This window comes from Alnus glutinosa, chromosome 1, assembly GCF_958979055.1.
Source record: "Alnus glutinosa chromosome 1, dhAlnGlut1.1, whole genome shotgun sequence".
NCBI lineage: Eukaryota > Viridiplantae > Streptophyta > Magnoliopsida > Fagales > Betulaceae > Alnus > Alnus glutinosa.
Genome location: NC_084886.1, coordinates 28,590,814 through 28,615,016, shown reverse-complemented (window position 1 = coordinate 28,615,016; position 24,203 = coordinate 28,590,814). Strand labels below are relative to the sequence as shown.

The window sequence follows — 24,203 nt, the reverse complement described above, 5'->3', positions numbered from 1 at the left end:
ACTTTGTACTTAGGATGTAAACACATGAAATTGGAAGTTCATGTCTCTTTGGAGCACTGACATTCAGATGATGCCTTATTTTCTTTCATGAAACCATGAAACCACGTGATGCAGTTTCTGTTAAATGCTTACAATATATTCGCTTTTGCCTAGGTTTCGGCATTTTTGTTCTGTTTCTTCTGAATTTTACGTGTTGTCTTTTCTTTCAGCAAAACTATACCATCTTAAAGGAATCTGATATACGGGAACATCAGGAGGACGATATCGCAAGAGTGTCCACTGTTCTTTCCATATCTCCAGCTGCTTCAAGCATCTTACTCCGCCACTTTAATTGGTAGACCAATCTTTTCTCATGCTTCTCGCCTGTAGTTGACGTGGAGTTGTCTCATTTTCCTCATATCTGTTTCTTTTTCAGTTTGTTGAGTTCTTCGCTTCTACAGCAGTATTCTTTTACAACTTAATGTGTAAAAAGTAACATGGAAGCTATTGCTAGAAATTTTAATTTTTGCGACTTTGGGTTCGCCATTTGTATGATTCAGATCTATATTTCAACTGTTTCTAGTATTTTTGTATTCTGAAGAAACTTGGAATTGCAGGAGTGTCAGTAAAGTACATGATGCATGGTTTGCTGATGAAGATCGAGTTCGTAAAACCGTTGGGTTGCTGGAGGAACAAGTTTTTCAATTTGCCAATGCTAGAGAAGTAAGCTATGCAGACATTTCACTTTGAAATTTTGTGCTGACCATGGCTAGATTTTTCCTCTCTAACTCCAAGGGGTAGCTCAATCGGCTAGGGGCTACGTCTTATGAAGTGGATGTCACTAGTTTGAATCTGCCCTTCCCCTTTCTCCCTCCTCATTGGGCCAATTGCATATATATATAAAAAAAAAAGATTTTTCCTCTGTATTCTGTTGTCTGTGCGTCACTTGTAATGCTGATTTTGTCTGCAGCAGCTTACTTGTGGGATTTGTTTTGAAATCTTTCCTCGTGATGGTATTAAATCAGCTGCTTGTTGTCATCCTTATTGTACTGCATGCTGGGCAGGTTTGTCCGATCATCCTTTATTTTTGTTTTATTTTTAAACTGAGTTGTGAATCTGCATCTTTTGATTTTGTTTTGAGTTTGTGCAAATTGGTGATTTTTTTGTCTCGATAGCAACATCTACAGCCATTTCTATTGAGATTACTTTTTGCTTCACTGTTTTAGTATTATGTTTTAATAATTTTGTGCAAATTGGTGATTTGTTTGCCTCGATATCAACATCTACAGCCGTTTCTAGTGCTGGTTCTGTTGAGAATACTTTTTCTTTTTTCTTTTAATTTCACTTGAGGTTATATTTAAATGTTATGTCGATTTTCTTGTAGAGCCATGGAATATTTTTAATTTGTAGTTCATTTTGAATATTTCCATGCTTTTTTGATTCAGGATCTTGCTTATGTCTTATTTCCTGCAGTAATTTATTTCTGTTGTAGGGTATATCAGCACATCTATTAATGATGGTCCAGGATGTTTGACGCTGAGATGTCCTGATCCATCTTGTGGTGCTGCTGTTGGTCAAGATATGATCAATTCATTGGCATCTGATGAAGATAAGGAGAAGTACTCTCGTTATCTTCTTAGGTCCTATATTGAAGACAGTAAGAAGGTATGTAGTGTATTTATTTTCTCCGGGCAGGTATGTATTGTATTTGAGACCTGACTTTTTGATTATAATGTATGAAATTTTATCAATCATGGGTTCACTCTGTGATTCTAAGTTGCACCCTTTTTAAACCCATGTCTGTTCTTAAATTGGATATATGTTTTTGAGATAGTTATCTGTCATCTTTTATATATATTGCCAATGAGCTCTACCTCAATTGGCACTTCCTCCCCTAGAGAAAAAGTGGGTGGAGAGTAAGGTCGTGTGTTCAACGCCCACTGACGTATGTGCAACTTACCAATAAAAAAATATTGAAGACAATACTGAACTAGAGGTAGTAGTCACTTGTGTTTGTGCCCTTTGGGTGTTCCAATTGTGATGTTCTTACAGTGGCAATGCACTTACTACTTAGCTTGAGAAATTGTATTGTTAATTACTGCAAAAGAAGTTTGTAAATGCTGCATTCATTTCAGTTTGGATCTATAGGTATATCTTCAAATTCTCTCTACTATGAGTTGGTATCTTGTACATGTCATGATCTGCAGTTCAATGCTGCCTGTGTATCTTTTTACCATGAAGTGGTCACAGCTGGAGCTTTCCTTTGTATTTTTAGTTTATTAAATAGGAAATTTTCTGTTTATCTCTAGGGTTGGGATTTGTAAGGTTTAAGCATCTCATGTGCTGGTATGGGTAAAGCTTTTTCTTCTTAGGGGAAACTTTACAAAAACCCCCTTGAACTTCAATGCGTTTTGAAATTACCCCTCTAAAGTTTAAAACTCAATTTAAACTATTGAACTTCTAATTTTTTGCAATGTTCTCCCTCCGTTAGGATTTTCTATTAAATCCTAATGGATGCCTTGAAAATGACAAAAATACCCTCATTTTTTTTTCTTTTCATTTAATAAGAAAAAACAAAGAAATTTGTGAGCTGACCCTGCTAACCCACGGCGGGGTCACCCACCACCCGCGTTGGGTGGTGACCCGCAGCCATCGGTCACCTTTTTTTTTTTTGTTTGTTTGTTTTAATTTTTACTATTTTTTGTTTTAATTTTTAATTTGAAATTAAGGGTAAATTTGAGATTTTATAAAATTTTCAGGGGCATAAAGGTCATTTCACTCTTTTGCCGTCCGATTTAATGCCAAACCCTAACAGAGGGGGGGCATTGCAAAAAATTAGAAGTTCGGTGGTTTAAATTGAGAGTTTTTGAACTTTAGGGGGGGTTGTTCAAATCGAGTGGAAGTTCAGGGGGGGTTTTGTGAAGTTTCCCATTCTTAAAGCATTCACAATGGCCTCTTGATAATTTCTCTAAATTTAACTATAAAAATCTACTTTTAAGGGTTTTAGCTAGTCACTTTTTAAACCATCAAACAACAAATTCTCTAAATGTTAGCTCTCCTCTCCGTCTCTTCGCAAGTGGTGGCGCGTGTAGGCCTGTCCCGCTAGCTTTCAGCATGAGATCGCCTTCATCTCTCTTCCTCTACTCTTTCACAACAACTTCTCAAGAAAAGAGAGGATCTACAACCCCAAAGAGATCTGGTAGTTCTGGGAAGCTTGCGTCACTTTGGATTTCAGCCATGTGAGTGGTGCATGGCGGCGTGGCTGCTGCGAACCCCTTTAGGGGTTGTCGTGTGCGGTTGGGTATGGAGAGCCAGTTCTTTGTGGAGGCTAAATCTTTCATCTTCTCTGTGGTGAAAGGGTCTGTTGAGTTAAGGGTGGTGGAAAAGAGGAATGGTTCTTTGGGTGGGTTCTGCTGGGCGCGCGTTGCATTGCTTGGTTGCTGTCGATGGTAGAAGAGGTCTTGTGAAAGCTTGGTTCCGAGGATTTCGTTAAATCATTCAGGGATGGTTCGAAGGTGACCATCATTCGGAGATGTGGGAATAGCTTCGGCCGGTTCTTGGAGGTGGCGGTGTATGCTGTGGGTGGCCAGAGAGAGATGGTTGTGTTTCCTGATGGCCATGACGGGAGGGGTTGGGGTCGTGTTTTTGGGGAGCTAAGCAAAGCATTGGCTTTTTTTGAAACCATGGTGGTGTCGTTATCTTCTAGTAGCGCTCTGGTGGGGAAGATTTTGGGTAAGGTCGCGGGCTTTTTGTCGTTCGTAGAGGTGCTGCACTCGTCGGCTCCTGTTTTAGATGGTGGGCCTTTGGTTCAGATGGCGGCGATGGTCTGGTGTGAGGTGGAGAAGATCATTTTGCTGGGTCGAGAGTAGGAGACGATCCGGCAGGTGGTGGATTGCTTCGGAATGGAGAGGTCCTCTGGGTACAGACCTTTATGCTGATGGCTCCAGGATTTGAGATTCCAAAGGGTGCAGTCTGGCGTGCTCCAAGAAGAGGGTTGCAGTGGATGATGTTGAGCTTGAAGGTGACACATCAGTGCAGGAGCTTGGGGGTTTTAGGAAGCTTTTGGTATTTTTGAAGTGTGGCTAGTTTGGGCTTGTGGGCATAGGGCTAAATTGGGCTTGTATTCCTTTCTTGGGCTGAAGCTAAAAATGGGCAGGAATGGGTTGGGCCGGTTGTTTAAGAGTTGTTTTGGGTTGGGCCGGATGTGTTTAAGGGTTGGGTCCAGTAGGGTGGGCTGTAGGCCCTATTCGAAAAAGACCACTAAGTCGGGTCTTGATCCGGTTCATGGTTTCAACGCTTTTTCTGTGGGTTTGAGCTTGAGTCCGGGTACGATTTTAGGCTCGGCATCTTCGGCAGCCGTTGTTGCTTATTCGGCGCCGAAAGCTTTGGGTTATTCATCAGTTGAGCTCTCGGTGTCTTTTGTGCACTCTTCTTCTCCCCAAAGGTCCCATCTCTAGCGGCCGTAGCGGAGAAGTTTTTTGTCGCTGTTCCGCAGCAGGTAGCCATGGGTTGCTCTTCAGTTGTTTCGGTGTTTTCTGCAGCTGAGCTGCTCTATACGCCGCTGGTTGATGTGGGTTTCTCGATGGGGTGCTCGTCATACGTAAGTTTGGCGCCTTCTGTGCACTGGAACTCCTTTCTCCCCCCAGGGGAGTTGTCTTCGGCATCCTTGAATACTTCTGTCAAATTTGAGGGGTTTTCTCCGGAGCCAGTAGGCATTGTTGGTGGGTTTGAATCTTTCGGAGCCACTTCTTCAAGGGCGGCTGCCTTGGGTGAAAGGCTTCTCTTGTCTTGTTTGGTGATGTCAGAGTGCGGGGCTCCCATCTACTCGTCAGATTCCAAGCAGGTGCAGAGATATTACCGGAAAGCGAAGAAAGGCAGGGTAGGTCAGGTGGACACTTCTCTGATTGTTGAGGCTGTGGCAGTGATCAATGTTCCGATAACGCAGTCTTTGGGTGTTCCTTCTCAGCCCCTTTTTGGGGCCGTGGACCAGTCCTCGACGGCGCTAGGTTGGGGAGGTGTTTTGGTTGCCGAGCCCTCGTTTGGTGGTGTTGGGCCTGCCTTTTCGTATCCGTTTGGTGTGGGGGGGTTCCTTCCCCCTTTTTAGTGGGTTTTGTTTCCATCGAGGCCGTTCTCCTTGGTGTATGGGTCTCCCCAGTTTTTACCTTGTATGTTTTGGAGGGACCAACAGTCTTCTTGGGTCTTCGAGGTGGGTGAATCTTCGAAGGGGGATAATCCTGAGGTAGGGGTGGTTGTATACCCCAGGGTAGTGCAAGATGCTAGGTCGTGTTTTCACACGTTGGGGATTTCTTTCAAGGGGCCTGAGAAGGGTTTTCTGAATTTTTTGACTTTAGTTGATGAGGGGCAGCGCTCTGTCTCTGCTCTTAAGAAAAAAGGGAAAAGAGAGGTTAAGAATCTTGAATGCTCGATCAATTTCGATGCTAGGGGTGTGGGTTCTAGCTGGGTTAGAGGCTAGAGGTTGGGAGTTTAATGTAGTCTTTCTTCTGTCTTTTGTGTTTTTTTGGTTGTTCTTCCTTTGTTTTTTATTTTTCTTTTGTTTTGGTGTCCTTGTATACTCCCTGTATGCTTAGGGGCGCCTTTACACTTTTTCAATGCTATGTCTTTTATTACCTATAAAAAAACTCTCTCAACGTTTCTATACATTAAATAAATACTATTTTTTAATTATTTACAATAATTACCATGAATACTATTGTCTTTAAATAAATACTATTTTTCTCTAATTTGGCACGGTTTGTAAAAAATATTATTAAAAAAATTATAACATTGTTTTTTTTTTTCTTTGAATCTAGAGAGAAAATTTGGCAAATGTTTTTTTTTTTGATAAGCAAAATATTATTGAAAATAAAAAGCGTAAGGGGAGAGCGCGTCTAGTTAGGGATTCGTTTCTTCTCGTCGCCTACCGCTTCCTCTGTCTTTCTTAGTCTTTCGTTTGGTACTTAGGTTTCGAGTTTCCATTTTGCTGGTCTCTTGGGGTGTGATTCTCGCAGGGGAGTCTGTCAGCGTGCTCTTTGGTTTGGGTGGTTCTTTTTCTGGCGATGTAATTTTTGGCTTGGCTTGGTCGTCGGTGCTCCGGGGGTGTTGTGAGATGGATAAGAAATTTTTAGTGGTGTTGAAGTCTTTTGCTTTCTCTGTTTTGGCTGGGGCGTCGGCGCTGAGGGTGGAGGAGAAGAGGAAAAATTTCTGGGAGTGGTCATATTGAATTCTTAGAGTTTCGAATGGCTTGCGTCGATGTTGGAAGTGTTGTTGGGTTTACCGGAAGAGCAAGAAATTGTAAAGTCGTTCAGAGAGAGATCGAAAATTCTGATTGCTCGAAGAGGTGGGAACAAAGATGGGCTCTTTTTAGAGGTTTCTTCATTCGGGTTGGGTGGTTGGAAAGGGTTCATTGTTATCCCTGAGGGTCGTGGAGGGTGGGGTTGGATCAAATTCTCTGATGAGCTGAGAAAGGTTGTTGATTTTCTCTTTGGCCCGATGGGTAGTGGGAGTGGTTCCTCTTCTTCTTCGGAGAAGAAGGAAGTGAAGGCTGTTCAGCCGAGTTTGGGTTTGTCTCCGACGTGGACGGGACCCTATTTTTCGGAGGTGTTGAGGTCGTTTTCGGCCATTGTTGTGAAGGAGTTGTCCATCGTGGGTGGCGGTCGTTCCAGATCAAGGGCTTCGTTGCCGGAGCCTTGTGAGCTTGATCTTCTTCCGACGGTGTGGCATGCAGAGTCTGTACAGAGAACAGCATTGGATTGCTTCTCGGTGGAGTCGCATCAGCTCATCCTGTTGGACAAAGACCGTCCTTTCCGTCCGCAGGGTAAGAAGCGTCCCTTTTGTTCAAATTTCAAAATCGAACATTCAAGGTTGCGGACGTGGCGTAAGTTGGGTACCGGGTTTTTTTTGGCTTTGGGTTGGGCCGTAAGGAATCTTTTGGACCGTTTTGCCGGGTCGGGGCTAAGTCATTAATCTTCTGGCTTCCGCGTGGCTCGTCTCATGCCGAAAGCTAAAGTCTCCCGTCCGTCGAGTTCGCCGCCGGAGATGACGTCGAAGGTGTCATCTGGGTTGATTCTGGTTTGACCTCCTCGTGGGGGTTTGGAGGTTGCTTCGTCGGTAGCCATAGAGGACGCGGGTTCGGCGATCTCGGTTTCTATTGGGGTTTCCATTAGGTTGGAGCCCTCATCGTCGGCAGTTACAGGGACGACGTCGTTTATGCCTTCCACCGGGGGTGAGTCGAGCAACGTCCTTACGGTGCTTTCAAGCCAGACTCCAGCCTTTAAAGAATCTTTTGAGGGTATGGGTATGGTGTCATCAAGTTCTTTTGGGTTCTGTCATCCTCCTCTTCCGGCACCGGAGTTGTTGCTTCCGGTGGCTTCGGCAGCTTCTCTGGGTTTCGTCTCCTTGTTGGTCGGTTCTGAGTTGAACTCTTCTCCGGTGTCCTCCTCCTCCTCCTCCTCCTCTCTAGTCCCTGCGGTTCCTTCTTTGCAAGCCCATGCAGCTTCTTCTTTACATGTCTCTGCAGATCCAGTAGAAGAGAAGAAGTCTGCTGAAAATCCTAGTCGGATTTCATCCACTGGTTCGACTTTGGGAGAGAGAGTCCGAGATGCAGTCTATTGGTGGAAGGAGGAGGTTTCAAAGCTTCAAGAGAAGAAGGATCAGCCTATTGTTTGCGATCAGAATTGGGAGAAGGATTGTTGGAGAATTGAGGCAGAGCTCTAGGGGAAGATTGTTGAGGTGTATCCGTTGGTGACTAAAGAATAGAGACAGAAGCATCGGGAGATTTGAGGTGAGATGATTGAGAACAAGAAACACAAGAGATAGAGGGAGCTTCGGAATCTACAAAGTTCTGTAAAATTACGGAGACATCAAAGCTTCTTCGAGGTGTAGGAGAGACAAGGCCAATAGGTCGTAGGGTTGGTTGCTTTGAGGGCTTTTTTTGTGGGTTGTTCTTAGGTTTCTTGGTTTTTTGGGTGCTGTTTGGTTTCTTTTGCGGGTAGTATTTTAGTTGGTTTTTTGTTTTCTAGGTTTTGTCTTGGGGGCTGTTTCTTGGGTTTTTTCTTTTTTTTTTTTTTTCTTTTTCTTCTTCGCGTTTTTCGGGTCAGCTGTGGTTCTCCTGTGTATACTTCTTGTATACGTAGAGGCGCCTTACGTTTTCCTTTCAATAAAATCTACTTATAAAAAAGAAAAAGAAAAAGCGTAAAGCGTCCCTATGTACACAGGAAGTATACACAGGATAAACCAAAGCTAACCCGAGAAAACCCAACAAGAACCAAAGCTACAACAAAAAACAACCCACAAAAACCCAAACATAGCACCCACAAAAACCCAAACAAGAAAACAAAGAAATAAACTCTAGGACCCAAGAAACAACCAACAAAAACCACCTAACATTTGCTAAAGAGTTTGTTATATGGGCCTATTTGTGGTTTTTGTTGAAAATATAGAGAAAAACTAAATATGAAGAGGCCCTTCTGAGTGCGCTTATGATTTAGGGTTAACTACATTTACCCCCTTCTAACTACCATCTTTTTTGCAATGTCGCCCTCAATGTTTAAATTTTTGCTATGGCGCCCCCAATATACCATTGGATTGCAATGTCCCCATTCTGTGATATGACAAAAATACCCTCCATAAGATAAAAAATGACTTAATGTTTTTTTTTCCTGAATTTTTTATCTTATGGAGGGTAATTTTGTCATTTTGGGCCGCAAAGGGTATTGCAACCCCAATGGTAGATTGGGAGGGACATTGTAGAAAAAATTTAAAATATTGGGGGGACATTGCAAAAGGAATGGTAGTTAGAAGGGGTAAATGTAGTTTTCCCTATAATTTGATATTTTTGCGGCATGGCAGCAGGCCACTCTCTCCCCCTCTTGCTATGTGCCTCTGTCGTCCTCTACTTTTTAGTTTATTAATCTTTGAAAGCGACAAAATATAGCCATGCATTCACGCTGATATTGATTCTTACATGGGTGACATCTGTTCAACTTTTAGGTTATTATTAGAGCATCCAATAGGTATATGAGATCATATTTTCTTGCTTTCTTCCTTGTCTCCTAGAGTTCTTACCATTTATTTTTTTCTGCTCCATTTTTGCTAGACCAAGTGGTGTCCTGCTCCAGGTTGTGAGTATGCTGCTAATTTTGAGGCTGGCAATGGAAATTATGATATTAATTGCCTCTGCTCATACGGCTTTTGCTGGAATGTGAGCTTCTTCTGGCTTGCTTAAAAGGATGTGGAATATGTCAATCTAGTTTCTATAGGAATCTTGCTGTATGCTAGATTAGTAAGCTCCTTCTGGTGAATCTGCAGTGTACAGAGGAAGCTCACCGGCCGGTGGACTGTGGTACTGTTGCAAAGTGGATTTTGAAGAACAGTGCCGAGTCTGAAAACATGAACTGGTAGAAATTATATTATAGCATCTAAAGTTGCATCTTTCTTTTGATTATTCTGCCTGGATTTATCTTTCCAATATTTGTATTGCGTTTTTTTTTTTTTGTTGCCTACTGAAAATTGGCAGTTCCTGCTGCATTGTATTGCAAAATCTTGTCTCAGTTCCTGCTGTATCCTATTGCAATTTTTTTGGTTCCGCGTGCCACCCCCCCCCCCCCCCCCCCCCCCTTCTTCCTCCCTCAACCCATCTCTCTCTTTCTCAACCCCTTTTTCCCTCAACTCTCTCAAAACTCCCCCCCCTCTCTCTAACAAAATCCAGCAACAATCACTACCATTCACACAAAATCAACAACCCAAATCAACACAAACTAATAAAAAACACATTACCTCTTCCTCTTCCTTTTCTTTCTCAAAATCTCTCTCCCTCCCTCTCTCTCTCTCTCTCTCTCTGTGATTCGGATAGGGGCTGCTGTGATTGAAGCTTTATTGGGGCGTTCATTTTCCAACTAACTACTCCCTTACAAACTAACTAAATGCCCCTAATCAGACCAACATTCTAACTAGGGTAACAAACCATTAGGTTAGCCCCATTTTACTATTTACATTATTATTATTTAATTTTTTTTTTCTTAATGTGTTTTGCCTTATGTTTTTGGTTGATTTTTATTCATCTATTGGTTAATATCATTATTATTATACCAAGTTTTTTTATTTTTATTTTTATTTTTCTTAGGTGGTATATTACATTATTAGATCAAATCATAAGTTAAGAAACGAAAGTTTTAACTTTTTTTTCTTTTTTTTCACATGCTTCTTGCCTCTTGAATTTCTTTCTTGTGTTGCATGTTCCTCAACAGTTGGAGAAGGCTTGTTTACTATCATTTCAACATTTGTTTCAATAGCTTTATGAAAATGTAATGGCATTGTTGATATGTTTCTAACTTAGCTGCACGATGCTACTTTTTTATGTAATGACGCCCAGGATACTTGCTAATTCCAAGCCGTGTCCAAAGTGCAAGCGGCCGATTGAAAAGAATCAAGGATGCATGCATATGACATGCACACCTCCCTGTAAATTTGAATTTTGCTGGTAAGTGCCATAATGAATGTTTTACTCTTTCAGAAATGATTGTTGTTAGGGAAATTTAGCACTCACTGAATTTTTAATTGAGCTAGAGTAATACCATATAATATCTGAAACTTTCGTAGACATGTTTATTAGTAATCATGATTTCACTTACATGTGTTCTAATGTAATTGCATATTTACTTTATTGTATTTCAATTCAGGCTATGCCTTGGTATATGGCAAGATCATGGTGAGAGGACTGGTGGTTTCTATGCTTGTAATCGTTATGAGGCCGCTAAGCAAGAGGGAGTGGTATGTGAGCTAAATATTTCTGTTTGGTCATTCAATCAATGGATACGTTAGTGTTCCTGGCATTTATGTTATCAATTTTGATTCTGCTACTCTTTAGTATGATGAGGCTGAGAAAAGAAGAGAAATGGCGAAGAATTCGTTGGAGAGATACACTCATTATTATGAACGTTGGGCGAGCAATCAATTGGTATACCCCACTTTTCCAAATTTATCTCTGTTTCTTATGTTATGCAATGGATCATTTGTTTGTTTTTCCCCCCTTCTTGGTTGAGATAAATAAATGATTGCCAGAAATTTTTTACAAACCTTTTCATCTGTGTATTGAAATTAACTAATGCTCCTTATTTATTCTTCCATGTCTATTTCAGATTTAAACCAATATTTCTTGGATGCCTAAATTAGTGAAATCTAACTTCGTTTGCTTCACGAATATGTGGCTTTGTAACTGTTGAAGCAATATATTATGTTTCAGCTTACTACCTCAAATTCTTGTAGTACTTTTGATAAGGTTTGGGTTTATCTGTCTTGGCGATAAAGATATAATAATCCTTTTATGTTATATGCTTTGGGTAATGAATGATTTTTGATTTAGTAGATTATGTGGTTTAGGACAGCCCTTAGGGTCAAAGTTTAGGGGCTCTGTGTTATTAATAATTCAATGTGTGCACTAAGGCTTTTGATTCTTGTGTTTTTGCCTAAGAAGGTTACATTAAGAGCTATGGGTTGAAACAGGGCTAACTTTACCACCTTTCACACGGTTTAAAGGTTGGAATTAAATGAAAAGCTTTGGGATTTACTGGCAGTAGCTAGTCAGGGAATTAGGGTGGTTAGAATCACAGCATACTGATGACAAAAACCTATATAGCAATATGAGTTTAGGGGTTTAAAAACTGCAACATTGGGTATAGTTTTAGGTGTAAAGCAAGGAGGGCTAAGTTCAGGGGGCTGTGAAAGGTATCAAGAGATCAGTATTTGGAATATTCTTGGGATCTTTTTGGATGCTAATTGATGGTGGCTTTTTCCTTGGGAATTTTAGAATATGTTAAGAGTTAATGAGGCTTGTAGACCCCTTGTTTGTCACTTAAAATTAAGGATAAAATTAAAAAAGGAAAGAAGGGAAGGGTAATTGATGATGATGATGATGTTGACCCCCCCCCCCCAAGAAAAAAAAAGAGGAGACTACAACTATAAAGCTAAATGTAGTGTGAGGCAGTAAAAAGCTTCTATCAAAATCTTTAAACCTAATTATCAATTATCAAATATGATTTTTTAAACATTCAAAGCTTTCTGTTGGTTTAGGCTGTTAGGTTTCCTTCTCTTTTATCAAAGGCTCTATAGTATGATGTATAGTGCATTCTTTATGAACAAGGTTTTGTGGAGTTATTATTCCAAGTTTTGTTTTTAGAAGTAATCAAGATATCATTAAAAGTGTAAGGCGTCTCAAGTACACAAGGAGTATACATGAGAAAACACCAAACTAGAATGAGAAAGAAGAACAAGGAATCATTATAACTAAATCACTAATGGAGAAACAAAAGCTGTTGTCCAAATCTACAAAGTATAGAAAAATAATGTCTTAAATCTCATTCTCAGTCCTCTCACGGTTCTTAAAACTTCTGTAATTCATTTTCCTTCATGGACACCACAAAAGACATGAAGACACCATTTTTCACACAATACCTATAACGCTCCCAATATTAATTAACTTATAATTAACTCGATGCGCTTCCCCAAATCTATTTATGAGGTATATAAGTTCCAGGGCATCTTGGACCCTTTGACCAGAGGTCTCACAACGGAAAACTAAGTCACTTATAAAACAAGATAGTCATTTCTACACCACATCACTTAATAACCATAACAAAAACTAAAGCATCATAACATAAATTAACACAAGGAAATCATCAAGTAGCTCGGTCGAAGACCGGTCACCAAGTCAAATATTACAAACAAAGTCTAATAATCATAGGAACATCAGAATTCATAAGATATCTAGGTCCTCAAATCGGTGCGACAAAACACATTGTACCACACCCACAAACTTCCTATGAACTTATCACCAAAATTATCGGGATATTCGAATCACAAGTAATCTGACAACCCAGGGTCCAACTCCTCAAAGACTAGCCTGGCAAGGTCATCAACTTCCTATTCGGTTCCCCAGGTTCCATCCTCTAAGGGAAAGTTCGCTATAAAACAGATCAAAGTGTAAGTTCACGTCTTAGTGAGTAATATACACAAGGAAAATGTCATCAGGTAGTGAACTCTACAGTTTATAAAAGATTTAGAAATCACATGCCGCATTATGCAATAGAGTTATTGTTAGAATAACAAGACAAAAAATCAGGTTGATGCATAATATATAAAATCACATGTGAACAAGTCATAACAATTTCCATATGGTATATTCGAACGTTTAACCCTCTTACGGGAGGTTTGCGCCCCCCATAAGACCTCTTGTATAACACAAGTGCCTTGATGAGGTACATAGCTAGCCACCACTAGTGGCCCGAATGGGTCCAACCTCGGGTAATCCACACTACTAGCAATGCTGCAGGTTGTGACCGCCATTCATACATGGCTGCGCTGATTACTCTGGCCAATGGATCCAAGGCATCATAAATCTACCATCTCTGGGCCGTAGGATCAAGCTTATATAATGTTATGCCCATGCTCTAGATACTTAACCCATTTTTTCCATGGTTGCGATGTCATACTATGCAATTAATAATTTCATGCCCTACCTTGGAGGGGTTCCTCGTCATTAAAAAAAAAAAAAATTAATTTCATTTTACATGCATGTACTTAGTTAAATGGTCACGGATTTCTTTACTTCAAAGAGATTTCTTATGGGATGGTCTAAATGTGGAGTTTAAATTCCGTTTAGTTAAATGGTCACATATTCTTTCTCCAATGTAGTTTGGTTGTTTGGGAATTCGAAATTTGTGTAAGTTTAATCAAGCACTATTGGGTAAATGGTTATTGTGATTTGTTACAGAAAGGGAAGCATTTTGGCATTTGGTTGTGGAAGCAAAATATGGTTGTTTGAATGGAGGTTGGTGTATTAAGGAAGTTGATGGGCCTTTTGATGTTGGAGTGTGGAAACATAGTAGGAGGGGGTGGAAATGGTTTGAAACTTACTAGGTTTGCAGTAGGAAATGGTTCTCAAATTAGCTTTTGGCATGATGTTTGGTGTGGGGATCATTCTCTGAAGGACGCCTTTCCGGAGTTATAAGGGATGTTTGGGAACCATTCTCAACTCAACTCAACTCTTTTTATTTTTATTTTTTAATTTTTAATTTTTTTTACTTTTTTTTAAAAAAAAATGAGAAATCATGTTTGGCTCATTCTCCAATATCTTTTCAACCCTTAATTTCTACTCTCTTCTTTCCTCGGTATTCGAAATTTTAAAAAAAAGTTCAAAACAAAACAAAACAAAACAATCGCACACCCAAATGTCCCCTACCTATTGCGTGATGTAAGGAGGCGAGGGTTATGGATAATAACCAGGTTTCCAATGGTGTTATTCAATGGAATGTACCTTTTTTTACGAGCTGTACAGGATTGGGAGGTAGAGGTAGTGCTTGCCTTTTTTGGGATGTTGTATTCTCTCATATGAAGACAAGATGGGGAGGATTGTATTCGTTGGATACCTTCAAAGAAGAAGTTTGAGGTGTAGTCGTTTTTTCACGAGTTATCTATTTCGGGGGTTTCTTCTTCTCCTTGGAGGAGTATCTAGAAAGTTAAAGTACCTTTGAAAGTGAGTTTCTTTCTGTGAACGGCAGCTATTGGTAAGATTTTGACCTTGGATAATCTGCAAAAGAGAGGATTAATAGTGGTGGGATGGTGTTGCATGTGTAAGAGGAGTGGAGAATCTATAGATCATCTTCTTCTTCACTGCGAAGTGTTATGAGACTTATGTAGTGAGCTCTTTACTCTTTTTGACGTTACATGGGTTATGCCGGAAAGGGTGATAGATCTGTTAACTTGTTGGAGAGGTTAGGTGAGTACTCGTTTAGTTATAGTTGTGTGGAGAATAGCTCCGTTGTGGTTAATTTGGACCATATGGAGAGAGTGGAGTGCAAGATGTTTTGAAGATCATGAAAAGTTGAAGGACGGGCTCAGAAACATTTTGGTCCAATCCCTCTTTAATTGGACTAGGGCTGTTAATATTTCTTATTTTTCTAACTTCTCTTACCTATCAATTTTTTTTTTTTTTTTTTTTTTTTTTTCTAACTTCTCTCAATTTGTGGGGTTTTGTTCTTCTTTTCGCCTTTTGTGGGGCCTTTTTTTGTATACATCTTGTGTATTAGAGTTGCACCCCTCTACGCTTTTCAATGAAATGAATTATTTATTGATTTTTTTTATTTATTTTTAATGCATACACTTATAAAACTCACACGATGCGTCATTCATTTTTCAAACGCCCCATTTACACGAAGCTAGGGTTTACGTTGTTAGACAAAATATTCTTGCGAGTGTAAAGCATGCACATTTGATAGTAAAAATAGACATGCTATAAAGCTTTGATGAAAGTTTTCACGCGAGTTTCATTTGCCTCAGTTGCAAAGGTCCTCTTGGTCCTCAAATTCTCCAATACCGTCTCCTGGGAAAGGTTTTACTATTAGTCACACACCTAGGCTTAAACGCTCTTAAAAATCCTAAAATTGGAACGATGGGCTTCTTGCTGATTCCATGGAAGCTTCGATGAAGACTGGCGGCTTTTGTAATAAGGCTTCGGTTGTAGAGCCTTATTCTAAGGAAGATTCTGTAGCTCCCCCTTTGAAGTCTTCTGCAGATACGACGAGCAATGAGAAGAAGGTAGTGAGCAATGGGAAGAAAGGCTTCCTTCGGAAAGGATTTCTCAACCAGAGGCCGTCTGTGTTGGCCCCTTCTACCAATTCCTCCTTGCCTTCTGAGTTGGCCCTGTCTTCGACTCCGGAGGACAAGGAAGTTGGTATTGTGAGGGACAGCGGCATTACCAAGTATCAACAGTGGCCGGTTGGGTTCGATCATTCTGAGGAGGCCCTGGTGTGGGAGCAGGATGAAGAGTCTTGGGATGGGGTGCCAATGGTTTGGGAGATGGATGATGGTCTTGATGTGGAGTCATTGGCAATTCACGATGCTATTTCAGAGGATTTTTTTGGAGATCGTTTGGTAGCTCGCAAAAAGACTGAAGGCAAGAGGGAGCTTTTGAATTTGAAAAGCTCCGTTAACTATGGAGATGTGAGCGCTCCCTCAAGTCGCCGAAAGGATAGGATCCCTTGACGTAGGATTGTGTTCTCCTTGGTGGGTTTTGTGATCTTGGGCTGTTCGGTTTGTAGGGTTTGTTTGGGATCCTTTAGGTTCTTTTGGGCTCTTCTTTGGCTAGCTTTTGGTTGCTTCTCTGTATACTTCCGGTGTACTCAGGGGCGCCTTACGCTTTTAAATAAAACTCTTATTACTTATCAAAAAAAAAAATCCTAAAATTGGACTTTTAGACATTCTGCCAGTTGACCGATCGATCGATCGTTGCTAGGGTATGTTCGATCGTTAAGAACATTTGATTGTTCCTGGCAATGTTTCGGGATGTTTGTTTGTTCACTAGGCATAAACTTTGAAAACCCAAAAAGGTCCTACCTTTAACTCAACTAGCATGTTCCAAGGCCCCGACATACTTCCTAACACCATTCTCAGCACAAACTGAACCTCAAAACAAGAACCTAACACCAAAGTTTAAAATTCTCTTACCAAAATTGCAACCTTTCTCCCAAAACACAAAGCTTCTTCCTCCTCCTTCATTTTTTTTTTTTTCATTCTCCAAAACACTAGGATCTACAAATCAACACCTTAAACAACAAGATACAAAGCAAGGTAAACAAAATGGTCCAAGTCTCCCCCAAAGATTTCAAATTTCTAATCCTAGAATTGCCATCAAACATCAAAACTTACTTTAGGACTCTCTAACGACAACCCCAGAAATGCACACACAAAAACACACTCAAAAGAAACTAAACAAGGATTAAACTAGCATAATACATGAAAAGAAACAAGCTTTCGGTGTAGGGTTTATCTCTCTTGAAGGTAGAGGCCCCAAACCCTCCAAATCCTTCCTCTCTCTCTCTCTCTAGGGTATGGGGGCTGAAGAGTGGCAAAATGGGGTCTAGGGTTTGACCTAGACCCTTAAATAGATTCACTCCCAAGAGTTCATGCTGAAATGACTAATTCTTATTTCCATGTCCATCGTTTGATCATTTAAAGCCTTGATCAATCGTTTCGCTCAAGGCCGTATTGAATCGATCGTTCAAGGGCACCGATTGATCGTTTTGGGCTTGAGCAGCACCGCTCGATCGTACTCAGAGGACGATCGATTGTTTTGCACAGGAAAATGTCTCAAGTGTTCAAAAATTTCATTTTTCTTCTCCTTTGGGACTTAGAACTAACCCAAACATACTTAGGCTTAAAAGTAAGGTGTCTTTAACATTTATCTTTAAGCAGGGTGTTTCATAGAAGCACTCCGAGTGCTACCGGCAGCTTACCAACTTGCATGTAAGTCAACTACTTGTTTAGTCTTAACCCAAGACAACCCAAATCAACGAAAGAAAACATCCCATAAGGTATTAACAACCTCACAATGGAGAAGAAGATGGTCTACGAACTCTCAATTTCTTTTACACATACAAGCCTATCAACCACGATGATATGCCGTTTTCTCATATTATCCATCGTAAGGATATTTCCTAGGGCCGCCAACCAAGCAAAAAAGGCCGCCCTCAAAAGAACCATAGTCCGCCAAACATTCTTCCAGGGGAAGCGAAAGTCGTCGTTGTGAACCAAGACACTGCAGAAGGATCTAACAATGAACAAACCTCTTCTGGAGGGACCCGCTAAAGCTTGTCTTCACCTTTTCGTCTTAGTCTAGCAAAAAACAATACCTTGAAGAACGAGGCAAAGACATTCACCTCCCTGTCATGAGCCGCTCTAGCAAAGCTTACACTCCACTTAATGGAGCCACCTAAAAACTCCAAGTAAGCTGCAATAGAAGCAAGCATTGCCAAATAAATTTGTAAATGCTTCCTTGAGGGTCATATCCCAACACCACAGATCATGGCATAAACTAACATTGGAGCTATCTCCCACCTCAAATCTGGTATGGTTAGAGAACTTCCCCCAACCTCTCCTAATATTCTTCCATAAACCTACTCTATACATTTCAATAGGCTCATTAGAACACCACCCACCCCCGAACTGCCAAATTTAGAGTCCACCTCGACTCTTCACCAAGCCTTTATCTCATGCACATACCACCATAGCTATTTCCCTAAGAGAGGTCGATTGAACAATTACAAAGTTTCGGACCTCCTACCCTCCTTTGGAGATCGGAGAATAAACCTTGGGCCAGCTTACCAGGTTACATTTGAATTCTTCACCTGGCCCGCTCTATAAGAAATCACGTTGAAGCTTCTCAATGCAGTTTACAACACCCGCAAGGAGAGGAAAGGACATGGAGTACGTAGGAAAGTTGGAAAGTGTACTCGTTAAAAGGGCAAACCTACTACCTTTAGACAAATACATAATTTTCCAACTAGCCAACTGATGCTCTATCTTTTTAATATTGCCGTTCCAAATAGACTTGGAAGGGGAAACCCCACATCCCATAATACCTTCCAACTCATCCACATTAGCAACATCACCCACAGGAACTAATTTTGAATTAGCCCTAAAAACTTTTAAGCCCGAGACAGCTTCAGAACATAAAAAAGTACCACAAATGATATAGATGATCGAGGTCAGCCTTACTGAAAATCAAAGTAATATCCGCAAACAAAGGGTGAGAGATATCAATCCTAGTCCCACAGAGAAGCCAGATACTAGTCCCTCACTCACTACAGCAGAAATCATCCTACCCAAAGTCTCCATCACAATGACAAATAGCAGAGGGGCAGAGGGTCCCCTTGTATTAAGCCATGAGAGCTACTAAAAAAATCAGTGGAAGCGTTGTTCACCAAAATCGATAACCACACAGTGGAGATATAGTTTGCTATTCAAGAGAGTCACTTTCCCCCAAAACCATATCTCCTAATCATGTACGAAAGAAAATCCCAATTAACATGATCATAGGCTTTTTCTAAGTCCAGCTTGCAGAGTATCGGGAAATGATTAGAGCAAAGCCTAGGAAGCCTTATATGGGACAAACTCAGAAATTGAGCTTCCCAGGCTTTTACTATCGAGGCATTCATTGGCAATAAGAACATGATCTAAGATTTGCCTACCCCGGATGAAAGCATTTTGTGACTTAGATATATTCTTCCCCAACATCATCTTTAGTCTGTTAGCTAAAATCTTAGCAATGATTTTGTAAATGCCACTCACAAGGCTAATCAGGCGAAAGTCTTTGGGATCAATAACCTTTGGATTCTTTGGAATGAGGGGGATGAATGTAGCGTTAAGGCTCATTTCGAACTTACCTCTAGCATGGAAGTTACGAAAGACCTTTATAATGTCTTCTTTTAACACATCCCATCAAGCTTGGAAGAACGAAATAGAGAAATTTTTAGGGCCCGACACCTTTTCACCATTTATTGCTTTCACGACCTCCAACACCTCACTTTCATCAAATTCTCTCTCAAACCATATAGCCTTAGCCTGACCAATAGAATCAAAGGAAATGCCATCCAACAAAGGCCACCAGCTGAATTGCTTGGTATACAAATTTTTATAAAATTGGATAATATGCTCGCTGATCTCCACCCAGTTAGTAGAAAGTGTGCCATCAATCAATAAGGAGTTAATGGAGTTCTTCCTCTTGTTGGAGTTGGCCACTTTGTAAAAAACTTTGTGCACTTGTCACCTTCCCTTAACCACAAAGCCCTAGCTTTCTACCTTCAAGTCACCTCCTCCATGAGAGTGGATCTATCTAACTCGCTTAAACTTTTGTCTTCTTCGTTCTCTTCTCGTCGCCTAATGCCCTCTCTTCTTCAATGATACCAAGAACACATACTTCTTCCCAAAGGATCTTTTTCTTTCTCCCTACATCGCCAATCACCTCATTTAATTTCCTTAAATCAACTTTCAAAGCCTTGAGCTTACTTGCCACACTAAAGCTCAGAGAGCCTTGGAAGTGATATAGTCCCACCACTGTTTCACGCTATCACAAAACCATCAGACTTCAACCACATGTTCTCAAATTTGAAGTACCTACTTCCTCTATGAAAATCACCAAAGTCAAGGAGAATCGGGAAATGATTCGAGCATAGCCTAGGAAGCCTTATTTGGGACGAACTCAGAAACTGAGCTTCCCAAGCCGGATAACAAGAAATCTGTCAATCCTGGACCAAGAGGGAGACTCCTAGTTATTCGACCTAGTACAAGTACTACCAACAAGAGGGAGGACCATCAAGCCTTGATTAAGAAATGAAGTCAGAGAATTCCATTATAGATGGGCATAAGTGTGCTACTCCTAATCTCTCACTAAGAATTGGGTGACATTAAAATCACCCCCAATACACTAAGGCAAGTCCCACCAATTGAGCAAGCCAGCCAACTCATCCCAAAGAAGCCTTCTATCTCTATCAGAATTAGGGCCATAGACACAAGCAAAGGACCACTCTTCTTTCCACTAGCATGGTTAGAAGTCTCAGATTTAGAATCATAATTTATAGAGCATTTCGACCTTTTTAATTCCCTATTGCCTTTGCTACCAAGTTTAGAAATGGAACCCGACACCATTTGAGAACGACCCACTTCAATAACTGTATAAATCGCCATAAACGGCTCCTCCAGGCCCACACACGAAACCCCCACAACCCGATGAATTTCCTTTGCTCTTTTCAAAACCCAATCTGAATACATCAACCTGATACGACCAAATTTTCCCACCACAACTGGGGTATAGGAGCTTAGGGAAGTACACAACACGGCTTCCTCGCTATTCAAAAGATCCACAACTCGACAAGGATCCGAATCAAGCACAAACTGACTACTCCTTCTGACTGCAAAACTCCATCCCAAACAAAGTAGCGTAGGAGATTTACCCCCTTATCACCAATAGGACTTACCTCCCACAGAAGACCCGAGGAAGAGCAAGGAACATCTTGATCATCGAGTAGGTTTATCGGGGGGGAGGGGTAGAGCGCCAACAACAACAACTGGTTCAGCTTGGGTATCACTAGAAGCTCAGCCATGGCTGAATGGGTTGTACCCACAACTCTTTTGGGCAGTACCATCGGCAAGAAGAATAGGTAAGCACAAGAGGCTTTAAAACCATGCCCACATCTCCAAAACTAGGTGTTGCCACCTCCTTAGCTAGGTCTAGAACGCGGTGATGATACAAAACTTCCGGCGAGTTCTGATAAGGATTCCCCCGGCAAGTTTCTTAACATTCTCTGATCTCGGCAAGTATTGGGAAGGACGACCAGTGAAGTTTGGCCTCCCCATCAACACAAACATCTCCTTCTCAGTGAGGACTGGGTCACAGTAAGAAGGACCACCGGCGTTGATCTTACCGAAAGGATCACTACACCTCACGAGCTGCCCTCCCTACACGGTAGTGGCCGTTTGCAAGACTACAACCCAGGAATGACCACCGGGTTGTGGGAAACCCGAGCCCTTCTTCATGCCTAAGCCCAATTTATTAGTTTTGGGTTTATACTCTTTGCTCTTGGAGATTGAAGACGAGCCCAAAGCATTCGTGCCAGAGTAATTTCTCCACTTTAGCAATTTTGGTATGGGCTTAAGGTGGAATTTGACCCGAATGCCCATTGAGCCCATTAGGGCCTTCTTCTTAAGGTCATGATCGTCAGGGGCCACATGTGGTTTGGACGGGCTTGCTTTAGCAACATGCTTCAACTTAGCAGCAACATAGCCTTGGCCGAAGTCTAGCCACTCTAAACATCTAGCTACATCCTTAAAAATGCGCTTCAACGTCTCTCTCTAAGGGTGCATGGCTCGAGACTTTCACCAGAACTAGCTCTGTCGAATCTTGGACAACCTTCATTAGCTGAAAATGTGGGACTACCTCCAAACCCGGACGCTCCTAGCCGCCCCTTCAGTGTCTGTCCCCTCAGGGCAAACATTTTGGAGTTCTTAACGAGCTCTTCCTGATGTCCCCTCAGGGCATACGTTTGGATTCAATACCTTTGCGTATGGTCTCTTAACCCCACCCCACCTCGCCGAAGAAAACGGTGTTGGCTCCGTCTGATTCTTGCCCACAGCCATCCCCTAGTGGCCATCAAGGATTGACGGGAGGAAATTTACAACCAAGCGAAGCTCTGCCGCAAACGTCCTCCACCCTACGCCGTTTCTCCCTTCTGGCACTAGGATATGTCCCCTCTATTTACCTCCACTGTGCTCCTCGACGACCACGAACCGCCCGTGCTTGTTTGAGCATCATTGGGCGAGAATATCAGGGAAGCTAGTTTTGGATCGTCTCCAATACAACTTTGATCCCCTCTACTACGGTGGCTAGCAACCACCGACAATCAGCTTTACCCAAGAAAACAGAAGAATCCAAACCCCAGAAGAATTTCCCTCCACTGCCGGCCCAAACGGTTTGGATTCAATTGAACACCATCCACAGAACCCCTTAGCTTATGTGTCCAAAGCAAAACAAAATTCTAACAAGAAGCATTCAGTGGACGCCTAAGTAATCAAATGCATAGGGTTGGGGGGGAGGGGGGACAGAGGTGTCAAGGATTTTTTCTTAAAAAGGTATGGCTTATTATTTATAGAAACAACTGTATTGTAGTAATTATTAAAAAAAATATCATTTCTCGAGATTGTTTGGTTGTTTTCATTTCAGTTTTTTGCTATCCTTGGATTCAAAATGTTGCATGAAGTCACTATGTTGGAATTTTTTAATATATAAAGTGAGATCGTTGTATGATGTTTGGTTTTCTTCATCTCAGCCTTTTGTTATCCTTAAATTCAAAAATGTTGCATTTAATGTAACATCTTTTTTTTTTTTTTAATGAGAATTTAACCTAACATCTTATTAATATCATTATATGTAAATTGGTTTTAAGTTTAATCTGCAAATTTATGTTATTTTTTTTGGCAGTCGAGGCAGAAAGCTTTGGCAGATTTACATCAAATGCAAACTGTGCATGTAAGTGGTCTCTCTCTCTCTCACTCACACACACACACACACACACACACATTCTGGTGTTTGTGTGCGGGGTTGGGAGGGTGGTTAAGTGGATGTCGATGTGTTTGTATATGCTAATTTTATTGAAGTAACTTTTTAAAAAGCTTTTTATGATGTTTTTTTATGTTTTCCAACATCAACAACTTGATTGCTTCGTGGCAGTCTCTCAAATTTTTTTGAAAAAATTATTTGATTTCTTTCTGGTTATATTCCACTTAATAAAAGGAAACACGTTACGAAGAAATTATGATCAAGCATTCCCTTTGGTATTGTTTTTCCAAAACATGCATTCGACTGAACTCTGGTATTCCTTGAGGAGAATGCCCTAGAGAATTTTGTGATGAGAAATGTGCAAGTGTATTTTTTTAAGGGTTGTAGTGCTGAATATTGAACAGGTTTCATTGAGAACTCCCTTGCAAAATGAATAGCCTAGCTGATTGGTTTAACCATCAATTTATCTTCTTGTATTCTGAACTATTTTATTTCATTTTGATGATATGAAGATATCATTTTACATCAGGTTCGTAGAAGTGTTGGTGTTTCATTGCTTAGAAGATCTGCTGTTGATAGAATTACTGAATTGTAGAACAGTGTATTATATATAATCTGCTTACAGAGGGGGAAAAAAACATTGTGCAGTTCTCTGTTTACATTATGCCATTTCTTGTAATGAACTTTTAGTGGCCTTATGACTTTAATTGCGACTGGAGGTTGTATAATGACTTGTTGAATTTCTTGGTTTTTGGCAGATCGAGAAGCTTAGTGACCTACAGTGCACACCTGAGTCTCAGCTCAAGTTCATTATAGAGGCTTGGATGCAGGTAATTTTTGTGCTCATCATTAGAGATATGCAAATTTTTTTTATTTTTTATTTTTTTTTTTCCTCTCTAGGAATCAAATCAAAAAAATATTATGGCCTTCATATAATCAGGGCATATGCGTAATGATGGCTTATCAGCAAATATGTTTTCTCATAAGTTAGTCGGCATAGATTAGGTACACATTTTTTTTAGTTCTGATCTTTCTACACTTCTGAAATAACCGGCCCTTGCTTTCAAAGTGATGGGTTTCGGCATTCAAAGTCAAACGATTCTTTAGATTCTCGAGGAACTGGGCGAAACAGGGAAGCTTAAGCTTTGGTAAAGAGATATGAGAGTGAGGCTAGCTTTGGGCATCCCCTAGCTAAGCCCTAAGAAAAGGGATGTGTTTAGGTCCAGAAGCCTTTTCTTTGGGAAATTACACTTGGCCCTCTTGGACTTGCACCCCATTTGCAATTACCTCTTCAAACTTTAAAAAGTGACAATCGACCCCCTTAAATTATCAAGTACTTTGA

The 24,203-nt window shown here is 40.8% G+C and overlaps 1 protein-coding gene across 2 annotated transcripts in view; it reads left to right on the top strand.

Annotated features, from left to right (window-relative positions):
* The window catches only part of LOC133878154 (probable E3 ubiquitin-protein ligase ARI7), a 48,043-nt gene that overhangs the window by 16,093 nt on the left and 7,747 nt on the right, over positions 1-24,203 (top strand). Inside the window, exons 2-12 of one of the 2 annotated variants that reach the window (XM_062316665.1) lie at positions 210-334; positions 597-702; positions 950-1,043; positions 1,472-1,644; positions 9,074-9,178; positions 9,286-9,374; positions 10,349-10,456; positions 10,656-10,746; positions 10,844-10,933; positions 22,784-22,831; positions 23,620-23,691. In XM_062316665.1, the coding sequence (XP_062172649.1) occupies positions 210-334; positions 597-702; positions 950-1,043; positions 1,472-1,644; positions 9,074-9,178; positions 9,286-9,374; positions 10,349-10,456; positions 10,656-10,746; positions 10,844-10,933; positions 22,784-22,831; positions 23,620-23,691 (1,101 nt within the window). The remainder of the gene's footprint in view (positions 1-209; positions 335-596; positions 703-949; positions 1,044-1,471; positions 1,645-9,073; positions 9,179-9,285; positions 9,375-10,348; positions 10,457-10,655; positions 10,747-10,843; positions 10,934-22,783; positions 22,832-23,619; positions 23,692-24,203) is intronic. The other variant, XM_062316672.1, reaches the window with a different exon arrangement.